Source organism: Marmota marmota, unplaced genomic scaffold, assembly GCF_001458135.2.
Source record: "Marmota marmota marmota unplaced genomic scaffold, marMar, whole genome shotgun sequence".
Lineage (NCBI taxonomy): Eukaryota > Metazoa > Chordata > Mammalia > Rodentia > Sciuridae > Marmota > Marmota marmota.
The window spans coordinates 39783276-39801148 of NW_026000108.1; the positions used below are offsets into that span (position 1 = coordinate 39783276).

The window sequence follows — 17873 nt, forward strand, 5'->3', positions numbered from 1 at the left end:
TCTGCTATAAAGAAGTATCATTTGAATGGTCTGGAGGTTTTCATGATTAAGTAAAATAACCAGACATAGAAAAGTATCACAAAAGTATCATATTACTGAAAATAAAAGACAGACTATCAATAAACTAATATTTAGTAGATATCAAAAAGCAGATTATAAGAAACCTTATTTTTAAAATAATTAATTTTTGCAAGTTTCCAGAAATAAATTCTACCTATTAACCATACTCAATAGTCATATTTAAATATTTCCATATTAAAATTTAATGTATTATTAAAAACAAAAAACTTTAAAAGCCAAATTTATTTTCTAAAATAAAAATATTACTTCTGTGATTTTTTTTTACTTTTTGGTAAAAAGAAAAAATATTTTAAAGAAATTTCAGCTGCAGATGTACCTCAGTGGTAGAGCACTAGAAAGCACAAGGCCTTAAATTCAATCTCCAGTATCACAAAAATAAATTAATGAATGAATTAATAATGTTTAAAACACTTAAAATTCATTGCAGCCATATTCTTCCAAAGACAAAGTTGAATGTTAGAAAGAGAGAGAGAAACATGAAGTATGTGATCTATGGTGAAGAAGAAGTAACATTCATGTGACTGGACAATTAGCAGACTGCTCTAGGGTGAGGGGCCAGGATAGAACATATCTGTCTGCTCAGTTGCTTTTTCAGAATAATAGTTCATTCATTAATTCAAAACCAATGAAAGAACTTTCATCTACTATAAGTTGGACAGGGAGAAAAAGGGGAGTAGGGGTGGAATAGAATTAAGGGAAGATAGTCCAGACTGATTTTGATAGTTTTAGAATCAGTTAAGAAACTAAAAGAATTATTCTTTGTAAGCAAGAACTTTCCTAAAGTTCCCAAGCATTCTAAGAAAAGTCATCAATGCCAAGCCCAAGGGCAGTGTGCACATAATTCTTCCCTATTCTTTCAGCAGTTCACAAATGCATTCAGTATTTTCACCACATTGGCTAGACTGGTACACAGTTCAGAGCAGGCTTACAGAAGCTTCCTAGGTGGAGTAGAAAGGCTTACCCATACTCATCTTGATTGGCAGGTTTTCTCTGCTTGCTGCTTCCACTAGATGTCTCCGAACTTCCATCACTGCCTCTTTGTGCTTGGTGTTCAGTAAGGCTTCCCACAGGGCTTTCGCAGCTGTGTCACTGCAACAGAACAACCACAACAAGAGCTTTAGAATAAATTTATACCAGAAAATGTAAAGGGTTGAAAGCACTTTTGAGCACTAATACAGTTTTTCTTACCAACAGACTCATTAGGATTAGGATTCAATAAGGAATATCTAATTTGTTTAATTGGCACAAATTATCGAGAAATTAGGAGATCATAAAATCAAAACAAAAAAAAAAGGAATAAAAGTTATAGTGTGCCATGAGAAGTATAGGAAACTACATAAAAACTTTTTTGAGATTTTTCACTTGAAAGTACTTCAGAGTGTAATTCAACTTTACTAGAGTAACATAAATGTTAAGCAAGTCAAAATTAGATATTTGTCTAAAAATTACTTTATCAGTGATTATAAGCCATGTGTCAATTTAAAATAACATACTTTTCTGAGAAATACAAAGCAATCAGCAATGAGAATTCCGGTTCAAAAATTACTCAATAGACTTCCTAATTAGTAGGCTTCTTGCTGAATAAAAAATCAGGACTAGCACTAAGAAACCATGGGCTAAAGTATTCCACTTTGGGCCTTAGGTTGGAAAGATGGCCCTTGCAGAAGCCTTTACAATTAACTGTTTATGACTGCTCGAAGCATTGCATTATGCAGGGTCTCATCTGGGTTTCTTCCCCAATAGCCCTCTGTCTTACCCAACATGCCATGTCCAAATTATAAATGAGTACAGTGTTCTTTCCGGAAGATATCTGCCATGTAGCCAAGTATACACATTTGTAAAGTAACATTTTCAAAACGAACATAAAGAAACAAAGATGACTTTTGTCCCTTTTTAAGGACTTCTTCCTCTATTTAAAGCACCACTAACTCTCCTACTATCCAGTTAGCACTCGTTTGAAAATGAATGCATTTTTTTAAATCTTAGTTTTAAAAGTTTAGATTTAAAGTTATACCTAACAAAATGCATCTTTCAAGTTTGGATTTGAGCTGGAATGCTGAAATTTCATAACTTAGCCCTAATTTTAATGTCTGGCACACAGTGATCTTTCATTAAACAGTAGTTGCTTTATTATCATCTATTTCCCCATAGTGAAATGAAATCACTGTTCAACATACTCTTCTTGGTTTAATCTGATCAAAACTTTCATCATGATTACTCTTGTGATGGTTAATCTTGGCTGTCAACCTGACTGGAATGAGAGACAACTAGAAAATTAGTAAAGCATATTTCTGGGTGTGTCTATGAGGGTGTTTCCACAAACACTGGCATGTGGGTCAGCCAACTGAGGTAAGAAGACCAACCCTGAATGTGGGTAATATTATCAAATAGAGTGGGGGCCCAGATGGAACAAAAAGCAAAGGAGGAAAGTCAGTCACATGCACAGTGAGTGGTTCTTGAGCAGGTGTGGCTTTTGCTGCTTCCATAAGACATCAGCCTCCAGGTTCTTCAGCCTTTGAATGTGACTCACACCAGCAATTCTCCAGGGAGCTTCCAGACCTTCAGCCTGGACTGGGGCTACATCAATGGACCCTCCTGTCCTGAAGCTTCCAGTTTCTTGGATTGAGCAGTTACTGGTTTTCCCAACTCTCCAGTTTATAGATGGCCATTGTAGGAACAGCATCTAAGCCAATCTAATAAATCCTCCTTTATAATTATATACCCATTCTATTGGTTCTGCTCATTTAGAAAACCCTAATACAACTCTGCATCTATTATAAGTGCAATTTAAGTGAGGAAGTAAACTACATGCCAAGCCTGGAATCTGGTTGGAATTTAGATTCTAAAAACAAGATTTCAATGACTTAGTCTGAAAGAGAAATTAAAAAAAAAAAAAAGTGTGGTAAGAGCCATGATCAACACTTGCATAGATCTTTATGCAAATCTAATCCTGTCTAGGAGGTGAGGAGCTAAAGGAAGGATTTCAACTGGAAATGATGAGCAAATACAACAAAACCCAAACTCCAAAAAGTGGCCAAGGAAAGAAGTTATAACTCAATCTAGGAAGGAGAAGCCGTGAGGAAAGGCTTTAAAGAAAATATAAAATTATAGTCACAGAAGAAAGTAGGACATTTTGGAATATACAAAGTCCTAGAACTGTTTTGTTCTATGCCAAGGTACAAGGGGAGGGACAGAAGAAGTAAGGGCAAGAGAGGATGGGAGCCATACTATGAGGGCCCTGTATTTCTTGTCAGGTCTTTTGGCTTCAATCTGTAAGGGACAGGATGCCAAGGAATTTGTAATTAATTTCACACTGTAAGAAGAACAACATAGCTTAGCAGTTTTGAACATAGTCTTTATCATAATTCAAAAGCAGGGTTTTCAGAAAGACACAATTTCTCTAAAACTCAGCAGGCAATGGAAAATCACTGTAGAGTTCTGAGGGGGTAAGTTTCACTCCCAGTTTCCCTAACTTATGGTCCATAAATATACCTTACTTTTATTCTCAGAAGGACCTCTCCCTAGACCACAGAGATGTCTCAGAGAACCTCCCCAGCATAACATGTCACTACCCTTTTCCTTGCCACAAGAATATATATTTCTCTAATATAGTATGTGCCCAAGATCACAGTGAGTTAGGTAATGCTGTGGTTGACCAAATTAGATTAGTGTAGAATTAAAACACGGGCTCTGGAGTCCAACCATTATCTTCTTTGCCCACTCCAAATATATGGCCTCCCATATCATCCTCCCAAGAACAAGAACCTTTTCCCCTCCTTTACCAGGAGCACTCTTCCTGAAAACATTCCTTTATTCCCAGGTATCTGCTGAAATGTCACATTATCAGAGAAGTCTCCCCCACCACACTAGATAAAAGAGTGATAAAGCTCATCTCACTACCCCATCCTTGCACTCTTGCCTCCTCACTTGGTTTTACTGCTCCACATAATCCTTGCTGCGATTGGACTTACTGGATGTTTCCATGTTTGTTTGTTTGTTCCGTATCTTCCTCATGAAAGGTGAGACCCTCTGGGAAGGCAGAGATTTTGTTTAACTCATTGCTAATTCCCCACTACCTAGAACAAGGCAGACCTGTGGACGGCACACTCAATAAATATTGAATAAATAATACTTGCTAGTTGTGTACCTTTGTGCACATAATTTGTTTTCCTCAGTTTTCTCATCTATGAAGATGAAAGTAATAAGAGTAACTTCACAGAGCTGTTGTAAGGAGTAAATAAAATAATGTACCTTAAGCAATTTGATTCACAATAAATTTTGAATAGATGTGTGGTTGTCACTGTGGTTGTTACTACTATTATTGTTCTTATGAATAATATTGTCCTATAATTTTTAATTCAGTATGCTCAAGTCTTGGCAATATATTGTGCAAATTCACTTAATTACATTGAGGTTTTTTTAACCATAAAGTACATTGAGTTTTTTTTTTTAATATTTTTAGTTGTAGATGGACACAATATATTTATTTATTTATTTTTCTGTGGTGCTAAAGATGAACCCAGTGCCTCAATTGTGCGAGGAAAGGACTCTACCACTGAGCTACAAATCCAGCCCCTACTTTGATTACTTTTATTCATAAGACCTTGATTAATGTCATACAGTATACTAACGTCACTTTGGGCTTGAACTTTCTGCCTTTTATCTATTAAAACATTTTAGGAGAAATATATAGTATCCATGATCTCTGACACTGACATGTGGACAGGATATGTTTCTTTGAAAATTGTTTTGTTTCTGTAAATAATTCTGTAAATAATTCCAGAATTACGTCTGACTTACTAATATCTACTTCCTCTCCTAAACAGTTTCCTAAATATCATACTAACCTCCACATCACATATGGTCACTTTAAGTTGATCAAATGAACATTCATGAATTAATCCAGGTTCTCTGAATGACTGACACTGAGGACAATCAAAGCCATACTCTCTGGCTTAAATTAATCATCCTTCACATCTTCAGCAGGACTAAGCCCAACCTGACACAGACAGATGAAAATCCATTTGTGTTTTGTTTTTTTTTTCTTTGTTTTGTGCTATTAGGGATTGAACCCAGGGTCTCACACATGCTAGCAAATGTTCTATCATTGGTCTATATCCCCAACCCTATTTGTATTTTATTTTAAGATAAGGTCTCACTAAGTTACCCAGGCTGGCCTCAAACTTGACATCCTCCTGCCTATGGAACTCTGTGGAGTCACTAAGATTACATGTGTGTGCCACGATATACAGCTGGCTCAATATCTTTTTAATAATCAGGCCCCTCATTGTCTCTTTTCTGGGGATGGTAGGGTGGTGGTGACTAAATTAAGAAATAGTTTTGAAAAGTAAATAAAGTATAACTATTTTATATTAAGATCTACTTTCAAATACCATCACTGTACCCTATTTTAAAAGCATTTACATACATGTATAAAAGCATTCACATACATACATATAAAAGAATTTACAAAATACCTTATATATCTCATTTGATCCTCACCTTATGAGCTAAGCCATTATTAGTGACCAATTAGATCCTCTGAGATGCCAACTGACTTAAGTACACTCAACCTGTAAATGGCAACTCAACCTGGCAAAAACAGGACTCATACCAAGATAATCTTTCTACTATAACATGCCTTGTTGATGGTAAGCAAATCATCAAAGAGAATCAATTATGTAGAATGCTAATTATTTTCAACTTGGTTTTCTCTTCTAATCCTTAACATCCATTATTTTTCTTTTAAACTCAAATGTGGACCCCACATAGGATAAAATGGAAAAGAGTAAAAAGTGAAGATCTACATAAAGTTATAAAGCAGGTAAAGCTCTCTCAGGATTCTGCATTTTTTGTTTTAAATAATGTCATACTGTTACCCTTTTTTAATATCTCTGGTTGTATACAAAGCATATATAGTCATCAATAGCCACTGGTTTGTTACACAATACTAATTATTTCCCACTTTTACTCAGCTTTCTTTTTTAAATATTCAGCTTTTGTTTCTCTCCAAACAAAACTTTGCTGAATTTTCAAACATCCTACTTATATCATTTATATAACCAAAACACAAAAAATTAAAGTCTAAATTGCTTAGAGGTATTATTTTCAATCTAGCTATTATTTTATGTTCATTATAACCTCAGGAAAGAGTAGGGGAAATATCCTCTAGAAACTTTATGACCCATAAACTGAGACAAAAATAAAACCACTTGCCTAACATCTCGTTTTTTTTTTCATGCCTTATGTACTTTTTTTAATTTTATTTTTTTATTCTAATTTGTTATATATAACAGCAGAATGGATTACAATTCATATTACACATATAGAGCACATTTTTTAATATCTCTGGTTGTATACAAAGCATATTCACACCATTCGTGTCTTCATACATGTACTTAGGGAAATGATGTCCATCTCATTCCACCATCTTTTTTATATCCCTTTCCCCCTCCCTTCCCCTCCCTCCCCTTTGCCCTATCTAGAGTTCATCTAATCTTCACATGCTTCCCCTCCCAACCCCACTATGAATCAGCCTCCTTATATCAGAGAAAACATTTGGCATTTGGTTTTTTGGGGATTGACTAACTTCACTTAGCATTATATTCTCCTATTCCATCCATTTACCTGCAAATATCATGATCTTATTCTCTTTTATTGCTGAGTAATATTCCATTGTGTATAAATGGCATTTTCTTTATCCATTCATCTACTGATGAGCATCTATCTAGATTGGTTCCACAGTTTAGCTATTGTGAATTGTGGTGCAATAAACATTGATAACATCTCATTTTTAATAAAAATTTTTCAATAGAGCTCAAGTTCAATGAGCTCTTTCTGTCACTTTGGATAATTCAATTAATCTTCTTGGGGCTTCTCTTTATAGGTGCAACTCATTTTTTTTTCATTTATTGAGAGCTCAATATGTCATAGGCAATATAACTATTTTATCTCACTAAATAGCAATCTCCCAGGATATGTATCATTGACCCCATTTCATAAATAACAAAGCTGATTCTTACAGAGATGAAATCATCTGTCCAAAATACACAGCCAATAAATTAGGGTTTGAACCTGGGTCCCTAAAACTCCAAAATCTACTTTTTACCATGATTCTACACCATTTTATAAAATTCAAGTTCTGGTTGAACTAAAATGTCAATGTTGAGGTTCTTTGGGTCCCAAACAAACTATAAAGTTTCCATTATGTACTAGAAGTTCACATTTGTGAATATGCCTGACTTTGCCAACCTCAGCAGAAGATGGGTGGATATCTCACAATGCTTTTATTAAAACCTTTTTCTTTTTTACAAATCTAGTGACATTAATTAAAAGAGTTAACAAAAGAAACTTCCCAACAGCTCTATAGTATATAAATGAAACAATTTTCTATCTTCTTCTGTTTTTAAAGTTATATTTTTGGGGGCCGGGGTTATATGTAGCTCAGTTTTAGAGATCTTGCCTAGCACGTGTGAGGCACTAGGTTTGATCCTCAGCACCACATAAAAATAAATAAATTAAATAAAGGTATTGTGTCCATCTACAACTAAAAATATATTTTTAAAGTTATATTTTCCAAAAAGATAAACTTTGATTCATTGCAGCTACTAGAATACAATTTTATTTGTTATAATTAACTCTCTGAAATATATAATAAAAAGTACTATATTTGAACATCCAATATATTACTATGAAATGCAATTAGTTTCTATATTTTCATTAACTACATCTGATACTAAATACATATGAAATGCATGTGCTTTTGATAAACTGATTGTTGTATCCTTAGAAATCAAACTACTTTTGATAAATTATCGTCTTTGAAGACCACAAACCAGTAACATACACATATTAATAAACTGCTAAAGGTCATTTTTTAAAGTCTTTCAGAATACTTCTCTACATGAAGATATGGTTCTTTCAGATCATTCTAGACTTTTTATTCAGCAGTTTTTCTCTACTTTTAATGAAATCTTAGAAATGGCCTTGGTTTGGCATGTATGAAATGTCAAATGCAGAAACAAACAGGAAATACTCATCACCAAATAAAACATAAAGAAGACAGCTTTAACTCTTAAAAGGTGGCTGACTGGTGAATCATGGTACTACCTCAGTCAAGTGGAAAGCATACAATTAGGAGACTGACAAATAAATGTGAATGCGCACAATCATCTTGTGACTAAACTCAGAGAAATAGCTTTTTAATGGCATCCACAGGAAGCTAAGCTTACTCACAGAATTTGCAATAACAGCGACATTATTCCGACAGAAACACAATGACAAAAAAAGAAAAAAAATATATTTTCAACTAATTTTAAACAGAAAGCAAGCTGAATCGTTTTATGCAGCAGGAAATTATTGCTTCCATCAATAGTAAGCTTAATAACTCTTAAGGTAGTTTTGTTCATGAAAACATTCACAGTGACTTCATTACTCATCTTTTCTCTTAATTACTTTTTTAAACAATTACTTCATCTTTAAGAAACTTATCCATTATGTGGAATTCATATTATCAAAATGGCCATACTACTAAAAGCAATATACAGATTCAATGCAATCCCTATCTAAATACTAATGACATTCTTCACAGAACTAGAAAAAAAAATAGTCCTATAATTCGTTTAGAAAAATAAGAGATCCAGAATAGCCAAAGAAATCCTGTGCAAGTTCAAAGTTTAAGTCTTTACCTATAGGAGAATGAAGAGCCACTGAAAGAATTTCCCAGGGTAGGACTAGAATCAAATTTACTATTACTTTCACAGCTGAATGAATACATGTACCTCCCAGCCAGTGAATATAATCTATCAGGATTTTGCTATTGATGGTTCTTCTTTGGGGTTTTGTTCTTTAGTTAACAAATATTTATTAAGTGCCTACCATGCACCACACACTGTTCTTGGGACTAGGATACAGCAGTGAGCAAAGCAAACATAAAACCACTGCTGTCATGTAATCCATGTTTTGGAGTTTATTTTCAGAACATGATAAATAGAAATCTTAAAGAGGAATTGAGATCTTCCAGCAGTTCATTAGAAATTATCTCATCTACCTTCTTTCTAAGAAGAAAACTGTGAACATGATGATATACTAAGTACTTTGCTCAAGACCATAAGGTTTTGGTGAAAAAGACACCATACCACTATAAAAAAAAATCAAAAACTGTACAGAAGCCACTCAAGGACACACACATACACCATCATCAACAGAAACAGCCGTTCATATGTGGTTTAGTAATTGATAGGAAAAGAAATATTTTAACAATTTTTGTATCCACTGTCACATTTGTTAAAAAATGTCTCCATAACTATCAAATACATTCAAAAGAAAAAAAGACCAATTTAAAATATTAAATATAAATATCTCCTTGTAGTAACATTTTGGGAAGAAGCAGAACAGAATGAAAAAGCCTGAACCTTCACACAGTTCATTCTTTGGAGAAGTCACTTCTATCTACCTTTCAGGTCTCATTTATACTACAGGAAAGTAACTTTTACTATTTCATTCAACAAAAATAAAGCATCATACTAATTTAACATGTATTGTTCTAACTAAGGGAAAATATGTTATTTCAAAAGCATGAATAAATGTCTATTATAAACATTCAATTAGCATAATAAGCTTGTTGTGAATTATATACTTTTGGCTTGGTATCCAAAAATTTAAAGATGTCCTAAAAGAATTCAGGCTCCTTCTGCATTAGTCTATAGCTAAGAGAAAATCCATCTGTGTGATTAGTTCCAGATTATAAATGCACTAAAATATTTTTTAACAATATCAAAACCACAACCACATGTTCATAAATTAAATAAAATTCAGGATAAACACCAGATTTATAATGTTTGGAATATGTGAGCAAAGTTTCATCTCTTTCCGATATATACTCAATTTCATCATTTCTTCTTTCAATATGATGCTTTCATTCAGCACTGTCACAGACCTGTGAAACCTCTTACAAAGAAGATCAAAACATAACAATAGGGCTGGGGTTGTGGTTCAGTAGTGGAGCAACTGCCTACCAAGTGGGAGGCACTGGATTCCATTATCAGTACCAAATATAAATAAATGAATAAAATAAAGGCTCATCAACATCAAAAAATAATTTAAAAAAACAACAATATATGAAATGTTTAAACATCATATAAAATAACTAAGGCTAATTGGGCTTCATCTCAGTGCAAATAAATATCTTTTATTCCTAATCCTACTCTACCAGTTCATTAAGGGAAATGCTATAATCCACACAACTCATTAACAAGGTCCTCTTAGCAAATAATAAAGTGTAGGAAAGACTGTTTTTCATATGGATGATCTATAAATTTAACTCAGTATGAAGATGTTAAATCACTAACACAACTAGCTTACTTGAAAAAAAAAAACACACAACCCCTTTATGCACATTTTTCTACCTCCAAAAGATTTACTTTTGAGTCCCTGCAGGTCACCTCCCTAACCCACTCCAAAGGCCAGCACTTGCTCCACTGAAAAACCCAACTCTAGACTCAATTGGTTACAACTGGTTGTTCAGGCTCACATTCAAGATTTTATGGAAAGTTAAGGACTAATTCCTGTGTCAAGGAACTCTTAGAAGATTAGTGACAGTTGTTTAGTGAATCTTAGAAGCAAACTTTATTTGCCTGCTTTACCCATCACTTTACTCTATGAAGAATGGTTATTTCAACATCACCATAATCTATTGTACTATTAAATACACAGTGATTCCAGAATCTATCACTCTGTTGGGTGACACCATTGTACCCAAACACACACATATATACGAAACTTCAAAGCTACTAAATTGGGAAAAGTTGATCTGTCAAAATTATTAAAGTCTTGATTTTTCCCTCATTGTTTTTTGTTTCAGTTTTGGTTCAAGTGGATATATATTTGTTTTGCTCCTATTATTTACTACCTTAATGCTCATAGATTTTGGTAAGGTATTTCATGCCACCTCCCTTAATAGCATAGGAGTTTAGTGTTGAGGTGTTAATAGAAATACAATCCTGAGAAGAGCATAATATACAGTAGTTCTTTAAATAAAAGGTTTTTAGGATTAGCAATCTCTTTAAGGGAGAGAAAAGAGGATTTATTTTGAAGTTCTATTGGCACAGTAAGTGTACTATTTTTACTTAGCATAAATGGATGAAGTTGGAGAATATCATGCTAAGCAAAATAAGCCAATCCCAAAAAACCAAAGGCCAAATGTTTTCTCAAATATGAAGATGTTAATTCATAATGGGGTCAGGCACTTGAGTAGAAGAGATTTGGTAGAGGGAGTGGAGTGGAGGAGATGTAGAAATAGAAAAGAAAGTAGAACAAAACAGATGTTATTGCTTTATGTATATATGTGACTGCATGACCAATGTGATTCTACAATATGTACACTCAGAAAAATTAGAAATTACATCACATCTATATATGATATATTGAAGTGCACAAATGCATTCTACTGTCATGTATAACAATTAAAAAAATAAAAATATTTTAAAGAATGAAGTAGAGCTTCTTGAGGAGCTAAATTATTCACCTTAAAGCTTTTTTTGCTTTAAACAAGATAAATTGTGTATGTACGTGGGTCTGGGTTTTGTGTAGTAAAAGAACAGGACCTTACTTGACCCATAAAAAGGAAGGAGCTCTGTGTTGTTTCATTTCTCTGCTTCATAATAGCCAAGTCTGAGAACCACTTCAAAAAGCTCCAGGCATAAGGAATAAAGACAAACCTTCAAGGTTCTTTCCAGGTTCTTGTTGTGAAAATTGCCCCACTAGTAAAGGAGAGTCAAGGCAAAAATCCAAAATGAAAGGATAATAGGCACACATGTCTGGCATGTCTTCCACAAGGAAGAGCAAAATTCAAAGGGCTGGAACAACTAACACTCACTCATTTTTAGTCAATCTTCGGCTGAGCAGCACATCACCTCCTAAAAATCTCTTTAATATAGTTCTAAAATGGACCTGAGATTTATTTTAATCAGTATGGCAAGACATACTGACACTAAAATGACTGTCAAGAAGAAAAAAATGTTTATACTCACAGAGTCACAGATCCCCTAAAACAAGAGGCTTGTCATGCCCTTCCAGACCATGCCAGGCCACAGGGGAAGCATGGGGCTGGTGAGGAGGCAGAGGGAAGGAAGCAATACAGAGTCATAGAAGCATGCCATCATTGTGGTTTAGTGTCATTGTGTTTCAGTGTTTAGGGTTTACAGTGATTTCAGTGGGCTCTAAAGAATAGGGGGTGCCCCCCACTCCAGTTGTTTGGTACCTAACTCTGGGGACCTTAGAGTAAGGAAACATCGGCCTGGGGTGAACACCCCAGAGAAGGAGGTGGGTATGCCTAGATGTATGTTAGTTCACACATGAAAGGCACATTTCCAGCTAGTTGTTTGCTTTCTCTAGGACCCATATCAAAGCATCAAGAACACAGAAAATAGAATACTGTTAATACAAACACTGAGATTACTTAACTATGTATTAATAAGTACAGCCTGGGAAAGTAGGTTAATAAAAATTATAGCAGATGAGAAAGGTATCTGTGACTAATCTCAACTAAAGATACATATGACACTGAACCAGCAATCAGGGCCTGTTTTCCAACCCTAATGGACCTTGCAATGCCCCTTTCCTCACTAGAGAGACTATAAAGTTCTCTCTCATCTTTTTGCCTCTGAAATACATTTTCCTTAAGTACCTGATACAATCCAGAAAATTATTGTGTGTGCGTACACTTGAGTGCTCATATATATGTGGCAATAAAAGAAGACTCGTTGCCTTTCCAGGGAAAACAGATGACAAAAACTCTCAACATAATACATTCCTAGAAGAAAGTAAAGTATATTTGGAAGTTGAGACCCAGCAAAACATAAATGATTAACAAAAATAATTAATGCATTGTTCAATCATATCACAAAGAATTAGAAGAAAAGGAGAGAAAGATGAAGGAGTAAGAAAATAGAAGAAAGAAACAGGACTGGTCTTCAAGAGATACAATTTAGGTAAGCATTAAACCAAGAAGGTTCCAGAATCATTTTGCCAAGGCATATTGTGAGACTCACTGAAAGCAGTTTTCAGTAAATACATAAACAAATCTGAAATCCCAAAGGTAAGATAGGTGCTCTGAAGGAACTAGGCAAAGCATTTAACTTATCTTTACCTTCTTTGAGGCTTGCTGAATAAGATAGGATGGACTGATAGTAAAAGAGGAAGGCAGTTAGGCCAATGGGTCCCCACGAGGCTTCTCTAAATGTAAAGACCACTCCATGAAATTAACTTTTATAAACATTCCAAACATCCAGCTGATTCCTTTGTCTTAGAGAGGCAGGAAAAGAAGAGTAGACCAGACCTGAGTGAAGGCTACAGACTCAAGGCCTAAAAGCACACAACCAATCAGAAAGGTCATGGGCTGAACAAATAGCCCTAACACTTTCCAATACCTGTTTAACACAGATACAGACCAATAGACTTGGCTCTTTTCCAATACCTGATTAGCAGGATTTTGATCAATGCCCCTACCTGGTAACCATTTTAATCTTTAGACTAGTACACTTAAGTAGCAACCAGTGGCAATCAGGTTCCCTCTCACCAGTGAAAGTGCTGCTTCTTTTCTTCTCACTTAAATAAATCCTATTCTGATGTGCTTTCTCTTCATTGTGGATTTCATTCTTTGAATTTGTGAGACATGAACCCAGCAAGAAATCTTCAGTGAGCTTCTGGGGTCTGCTGCAATACTAGGGGGCATACCTGCAACATACCACTGCAATAGTAGCAGTGAAGAGTCCAGCTTTCCCAGCTGTGATCCACAGAGCTGATGCCAGTATGCATTTCCCTGTTCTGATTAGCAGCTCCCACTAAAATGGGCTTTCTCAGCTACAGAAACCTATAACTTAGGCAGACTTCCCTCTGGCAATTACAGCAGCAAAAGAAGAGAATTTAATTTCATCTGCAACTCCAGTTTTATTACAACCATATATCGCTGGCATTATTATAAACCAGTTTTCAGATGAGGAGTCTGAAGTTCAGAGAGCACAGGTAACAGCAACACTTCAAACAATATTTGTTAAGAGCCTTTCAGGATACTGGAGTTCAGACTCCTAACTCCTCCCCAAAATCAATCCTGGAGGAACTAAAGAAAAAATAACAAGACATGAAAAAGTCTGTGAGAAAAATAGCAAACCAAATATGTAAGAAATAAGTCAAGGATGGCCACCATTACCACCCTTGTTCAACATCATGTACAACAATAGAAGAAATAGAAACCAGCTTCTTGTTACTAGAAAATATGGTTTAATATTAGTTTTATTAAACATCAAGATCCAAATTCCCCCAAATTCAAAACTTAAGTCAACTTTAAATGTCATGAAATAAATAACGTAACCTACAGCTTCCTAAACATGCAGTTGGCAAGTTGATTTCCATAGATGAACTGATTAATTTTCATTATATTAATGTAAACCAGAAAAAAATGTAAGTAGCACATGAAACCCATGACTTTACAACTACACAGCTATCATTTCTTAGAATAAGGTTAACATCAGGTACTCCTCATTTAAGTTTAAAAAGCAACTAACCAAACAGGATCTTCCTTTCTTTACAAGTTAGTCCTAATAAAACAAAAACTCCTTCCTCATTTAGTTCCATTAGGTGGTACTTCACAAGAGAGGCATCCTGATGGAGCATCAGAGGTTAAGTGTCAAGTAGACAGACAAAATCTAGCATGGAGTGCCGAAGTCAGAGAGAGGTAAGGAGCAATTTCAGGGGGAGGGTTCTCTGCAGAATGCAGGGTGTGGGAACCCAAGCAAGAAGAGAGGGGCATCTGCATGAAGGGATCAAGGGCCCTGCTGGGAGCATCAAAGCATAACCAGGATGAGGACCTCCACATGGAACAGTGGGTAGCAGCAGTTTGACTCAGGGAGGCAGACCCCAAGTGGGATGAGAAAGGTATCCATGGCTCAGATGTCCAAAACCGAGTGGAATGGTAAGGATACCTTCACAGGTGTCCAAATGAAAGGGGTAAAGAGGGGTACAATGCCAAGGCAGGCCAAGCCAGAAAGTATCAGAACCTGAATGGTACAAAGGACTGTCCAGGCAGTGTGGGGTGGATGCTGTGGGTATTAGAAACTAGGAGGAAAGAAGAAAGCACTGATACAGAAGAAGAGGAAGAGGTAGCACTGATGAGAGTATATTGGTTAAACACAGGGGACTGAGCAAATAAGTATGTTGAGGGGTAAGAAGAGCCAACTTACCGATCAACTTACCGAGTATATATATGGAAAGCAAAAATTTAACTTGTGATACTTGCCTGAAACTGAAGTATTATTGTGAACTCATGATGTTCAATACACAGAGAAATCTGTGTAAATGTGTGTGTGTGTGTGTGTGTGTGTGTGTATTAATTCCTTAACTGTGTCCACTGTAAAGACCTGGGAACAACAACCCTCCAAAAACAGCAAATACACTGAGCACCCAGATCTTGACTGCTAAATAAAGTTCTCCACTAAAAGAAATCGGTGCTCCCTAGAGAAATGACTGGTTCTAGGACTATAGAAGGAAAAGTATAAGATGTACCTGAACTATCTGATACCAGAAAGTAAGGGAATATTCAAAAGAATGATGATGATATATCCAAAGGACATAGAAGAGTGGACACTGTGGAGTGTGGATTGTCTCCCCTGATGATCCTATGGCTGGGAGCTGTGGCTCTCTGCCACTGTCTCATATCACATAGAGTATCCTACCAGATATTGTTAGCCCAGGAAAAAAACAAAATTCCAAATTCAAAGTAGTTTCTGCTAAATGTGTATTGTTTTGTTTTTGTTTGTTTGGGTAGTTGTTTGGGGGGTTTTTTGGGGGGGAGGGGCTACTGGGAAATGAATGCAGGGGCACTCAGCCACTGAGCCACATCCCCCCACAGCCCTATATTTTTGTATTTCATTTAGAGACAAGGTCTAACTGAATTGCTTAGCACCTCACTTTTGCTGAGGCTGGCTTTGAGCTTGTGATCCTCCTACCTCAGCCTCCCGAGCTGCTGGGATTACAGGAGTATACACCATGTCTGGCTGAATGTGTATTGTTTTTCATATCATGGTAAAGTCAAACATTTCAAGTGTTGAAAGAAAAGAAATGTCAACCCAATCCTATACCAGTGAAAGTTTCACTCGAGAGAGTTATGGGGAATTAAAATATTTTCAGATGAATAAAAGCTAAGTAATTTTGTTTCCAGTAGACCTTCTAAAGAAAATTCTTTAAAAAGAAAAGAAATTAGAAATATTTGAGATATCAGAAAGGAAGAAAGAACACAATAAGCAAAAATAAAGGTAAACACAATAAGCATTCCTTCTGAGCTTTCTAAACTGTTTGATGGTAGAAGCAAATATTATAACAATATCTGATGAGATTAAAAATGTATGTAGAGGAAATATTTAAGATGATTCTAAGTGTGGAATGGTAAAGGAAAATAAGAGGTAAGATTTCTACACTTCTCTCAAACAGGTAAAATGACACCACCAGTAGATTGTGATATTATAACATCCAATTATATTATATAGAAATGTACACATAGTATGTGCAAATATGGTATATATGTGTACATACATGTGTGTGTGTGTGTGTGTGTGTGTGTCTTACAGGTAATATGTTATTTCATGTAATACCTAGTGCAACCATTGAAGAGTCATACAAATAGGCAGCTCAAAAACATTGAAGACAAATCAAGTGCAATTCTAAAAACTGTTCAAGTAACCTGCAGGAAAGCTAGATAAAAGAAACAGAAATGAAAAACAGTGGGCATAAAAAGAACACAAGAACAAGAAGGGTAGATTCAAGCCCTAACATAAAGGCAGTTCCATTAAATGCAAAGTGTCTAAATACATCAATTAAAAACAGAGATCAGCAAAATGGATTTAAAAATATGACCCAATTATATGATTTTTATAACATACTCCCACACATAATGATAATGGCTAATTAAAATAAAAGAAAATAAAAAGGTTTATCAAGCAAACATTAAACAAAAGCTATAATAAATCAGACAAAGTGATTTTAGGACAAAGAAAATTACCAGCAACAGAGTGACATTATCTAATAATTAAAAGGTCAATGCACCAAAAAGACAATATCAGTCCTAAAGCATATACATCAAACAGCAGAGCCAAAAACAAGGAGAAGTACAATCTAATAGAACTAACATGAAAACTTGAGAGATCACAATTGTGGAATTTCATTACCCCCGTATCAACAATTGATAGAAAAACTAGAAAGAAAATCAGCAAAAATGTATAAGCACCCAACAACACCATCAACCAAAGGTTCAATCAACATTTATCAAATACTCCACCCAACAACAGCATTATACACGTTCTTTACAAGTGTTCATGGAAGAAATATCAAGGTAGACCATATCCTGGGCCATAAAACAAACATTAAATAACTCAAATCATACAGAGGGCATTCTCCAATGCACAATGGAAACAAACTCAAAATCAGTAACAGAAAATAAAACATGAAACATCTCCAAACACTTGGAACCTAAATGGCACGGTACTAAATAATCCATCAAGCAAAGAAAAAAAATCACAAGGATTGCCATCAAATAGACTGAACAGAGTAAAAATGAAAATACAGCATGTCAAGATTTGAGGGCATGAATAAATAAATGCTGAGACGAGTTTTATAGCACACATGTATACATTAAAGAATAGGAAAAATTCTCCCACCTCAAAAAACTATAACAAACCAAACTCAAAACGAGCAGAAGAAAGGAAATAATGAAAGAATAAATTCACAAAATTGAAAACAAAAAC

The 17873-nt window shown here is 35.1% G+C and overlaps 1 protein-coding gene across 2 annotated transcripts in view; it reads right to left on the bottom strand.

The window, feature by feature from the left end:
• The window catches only part of Scfd2 (sec1 family domain containing 2), a 386233-nt gene that overhangs the window by 338854 nt on the left and 29506 nt on the right, over positions 1-17873 (bottom strand). For both annotated transcript variants that reach the window (XM_015482103.2, XM_048784468.1), the window contains exon 3: positions 1043-1170. In XM_015482103.2, the coding sequence (XP_015337589.2) occupies positions 1043-1170 (128 nt within the window). The remainder of the gene's footprint in view (positions 1-1042; positions 1171-17873) is intronic.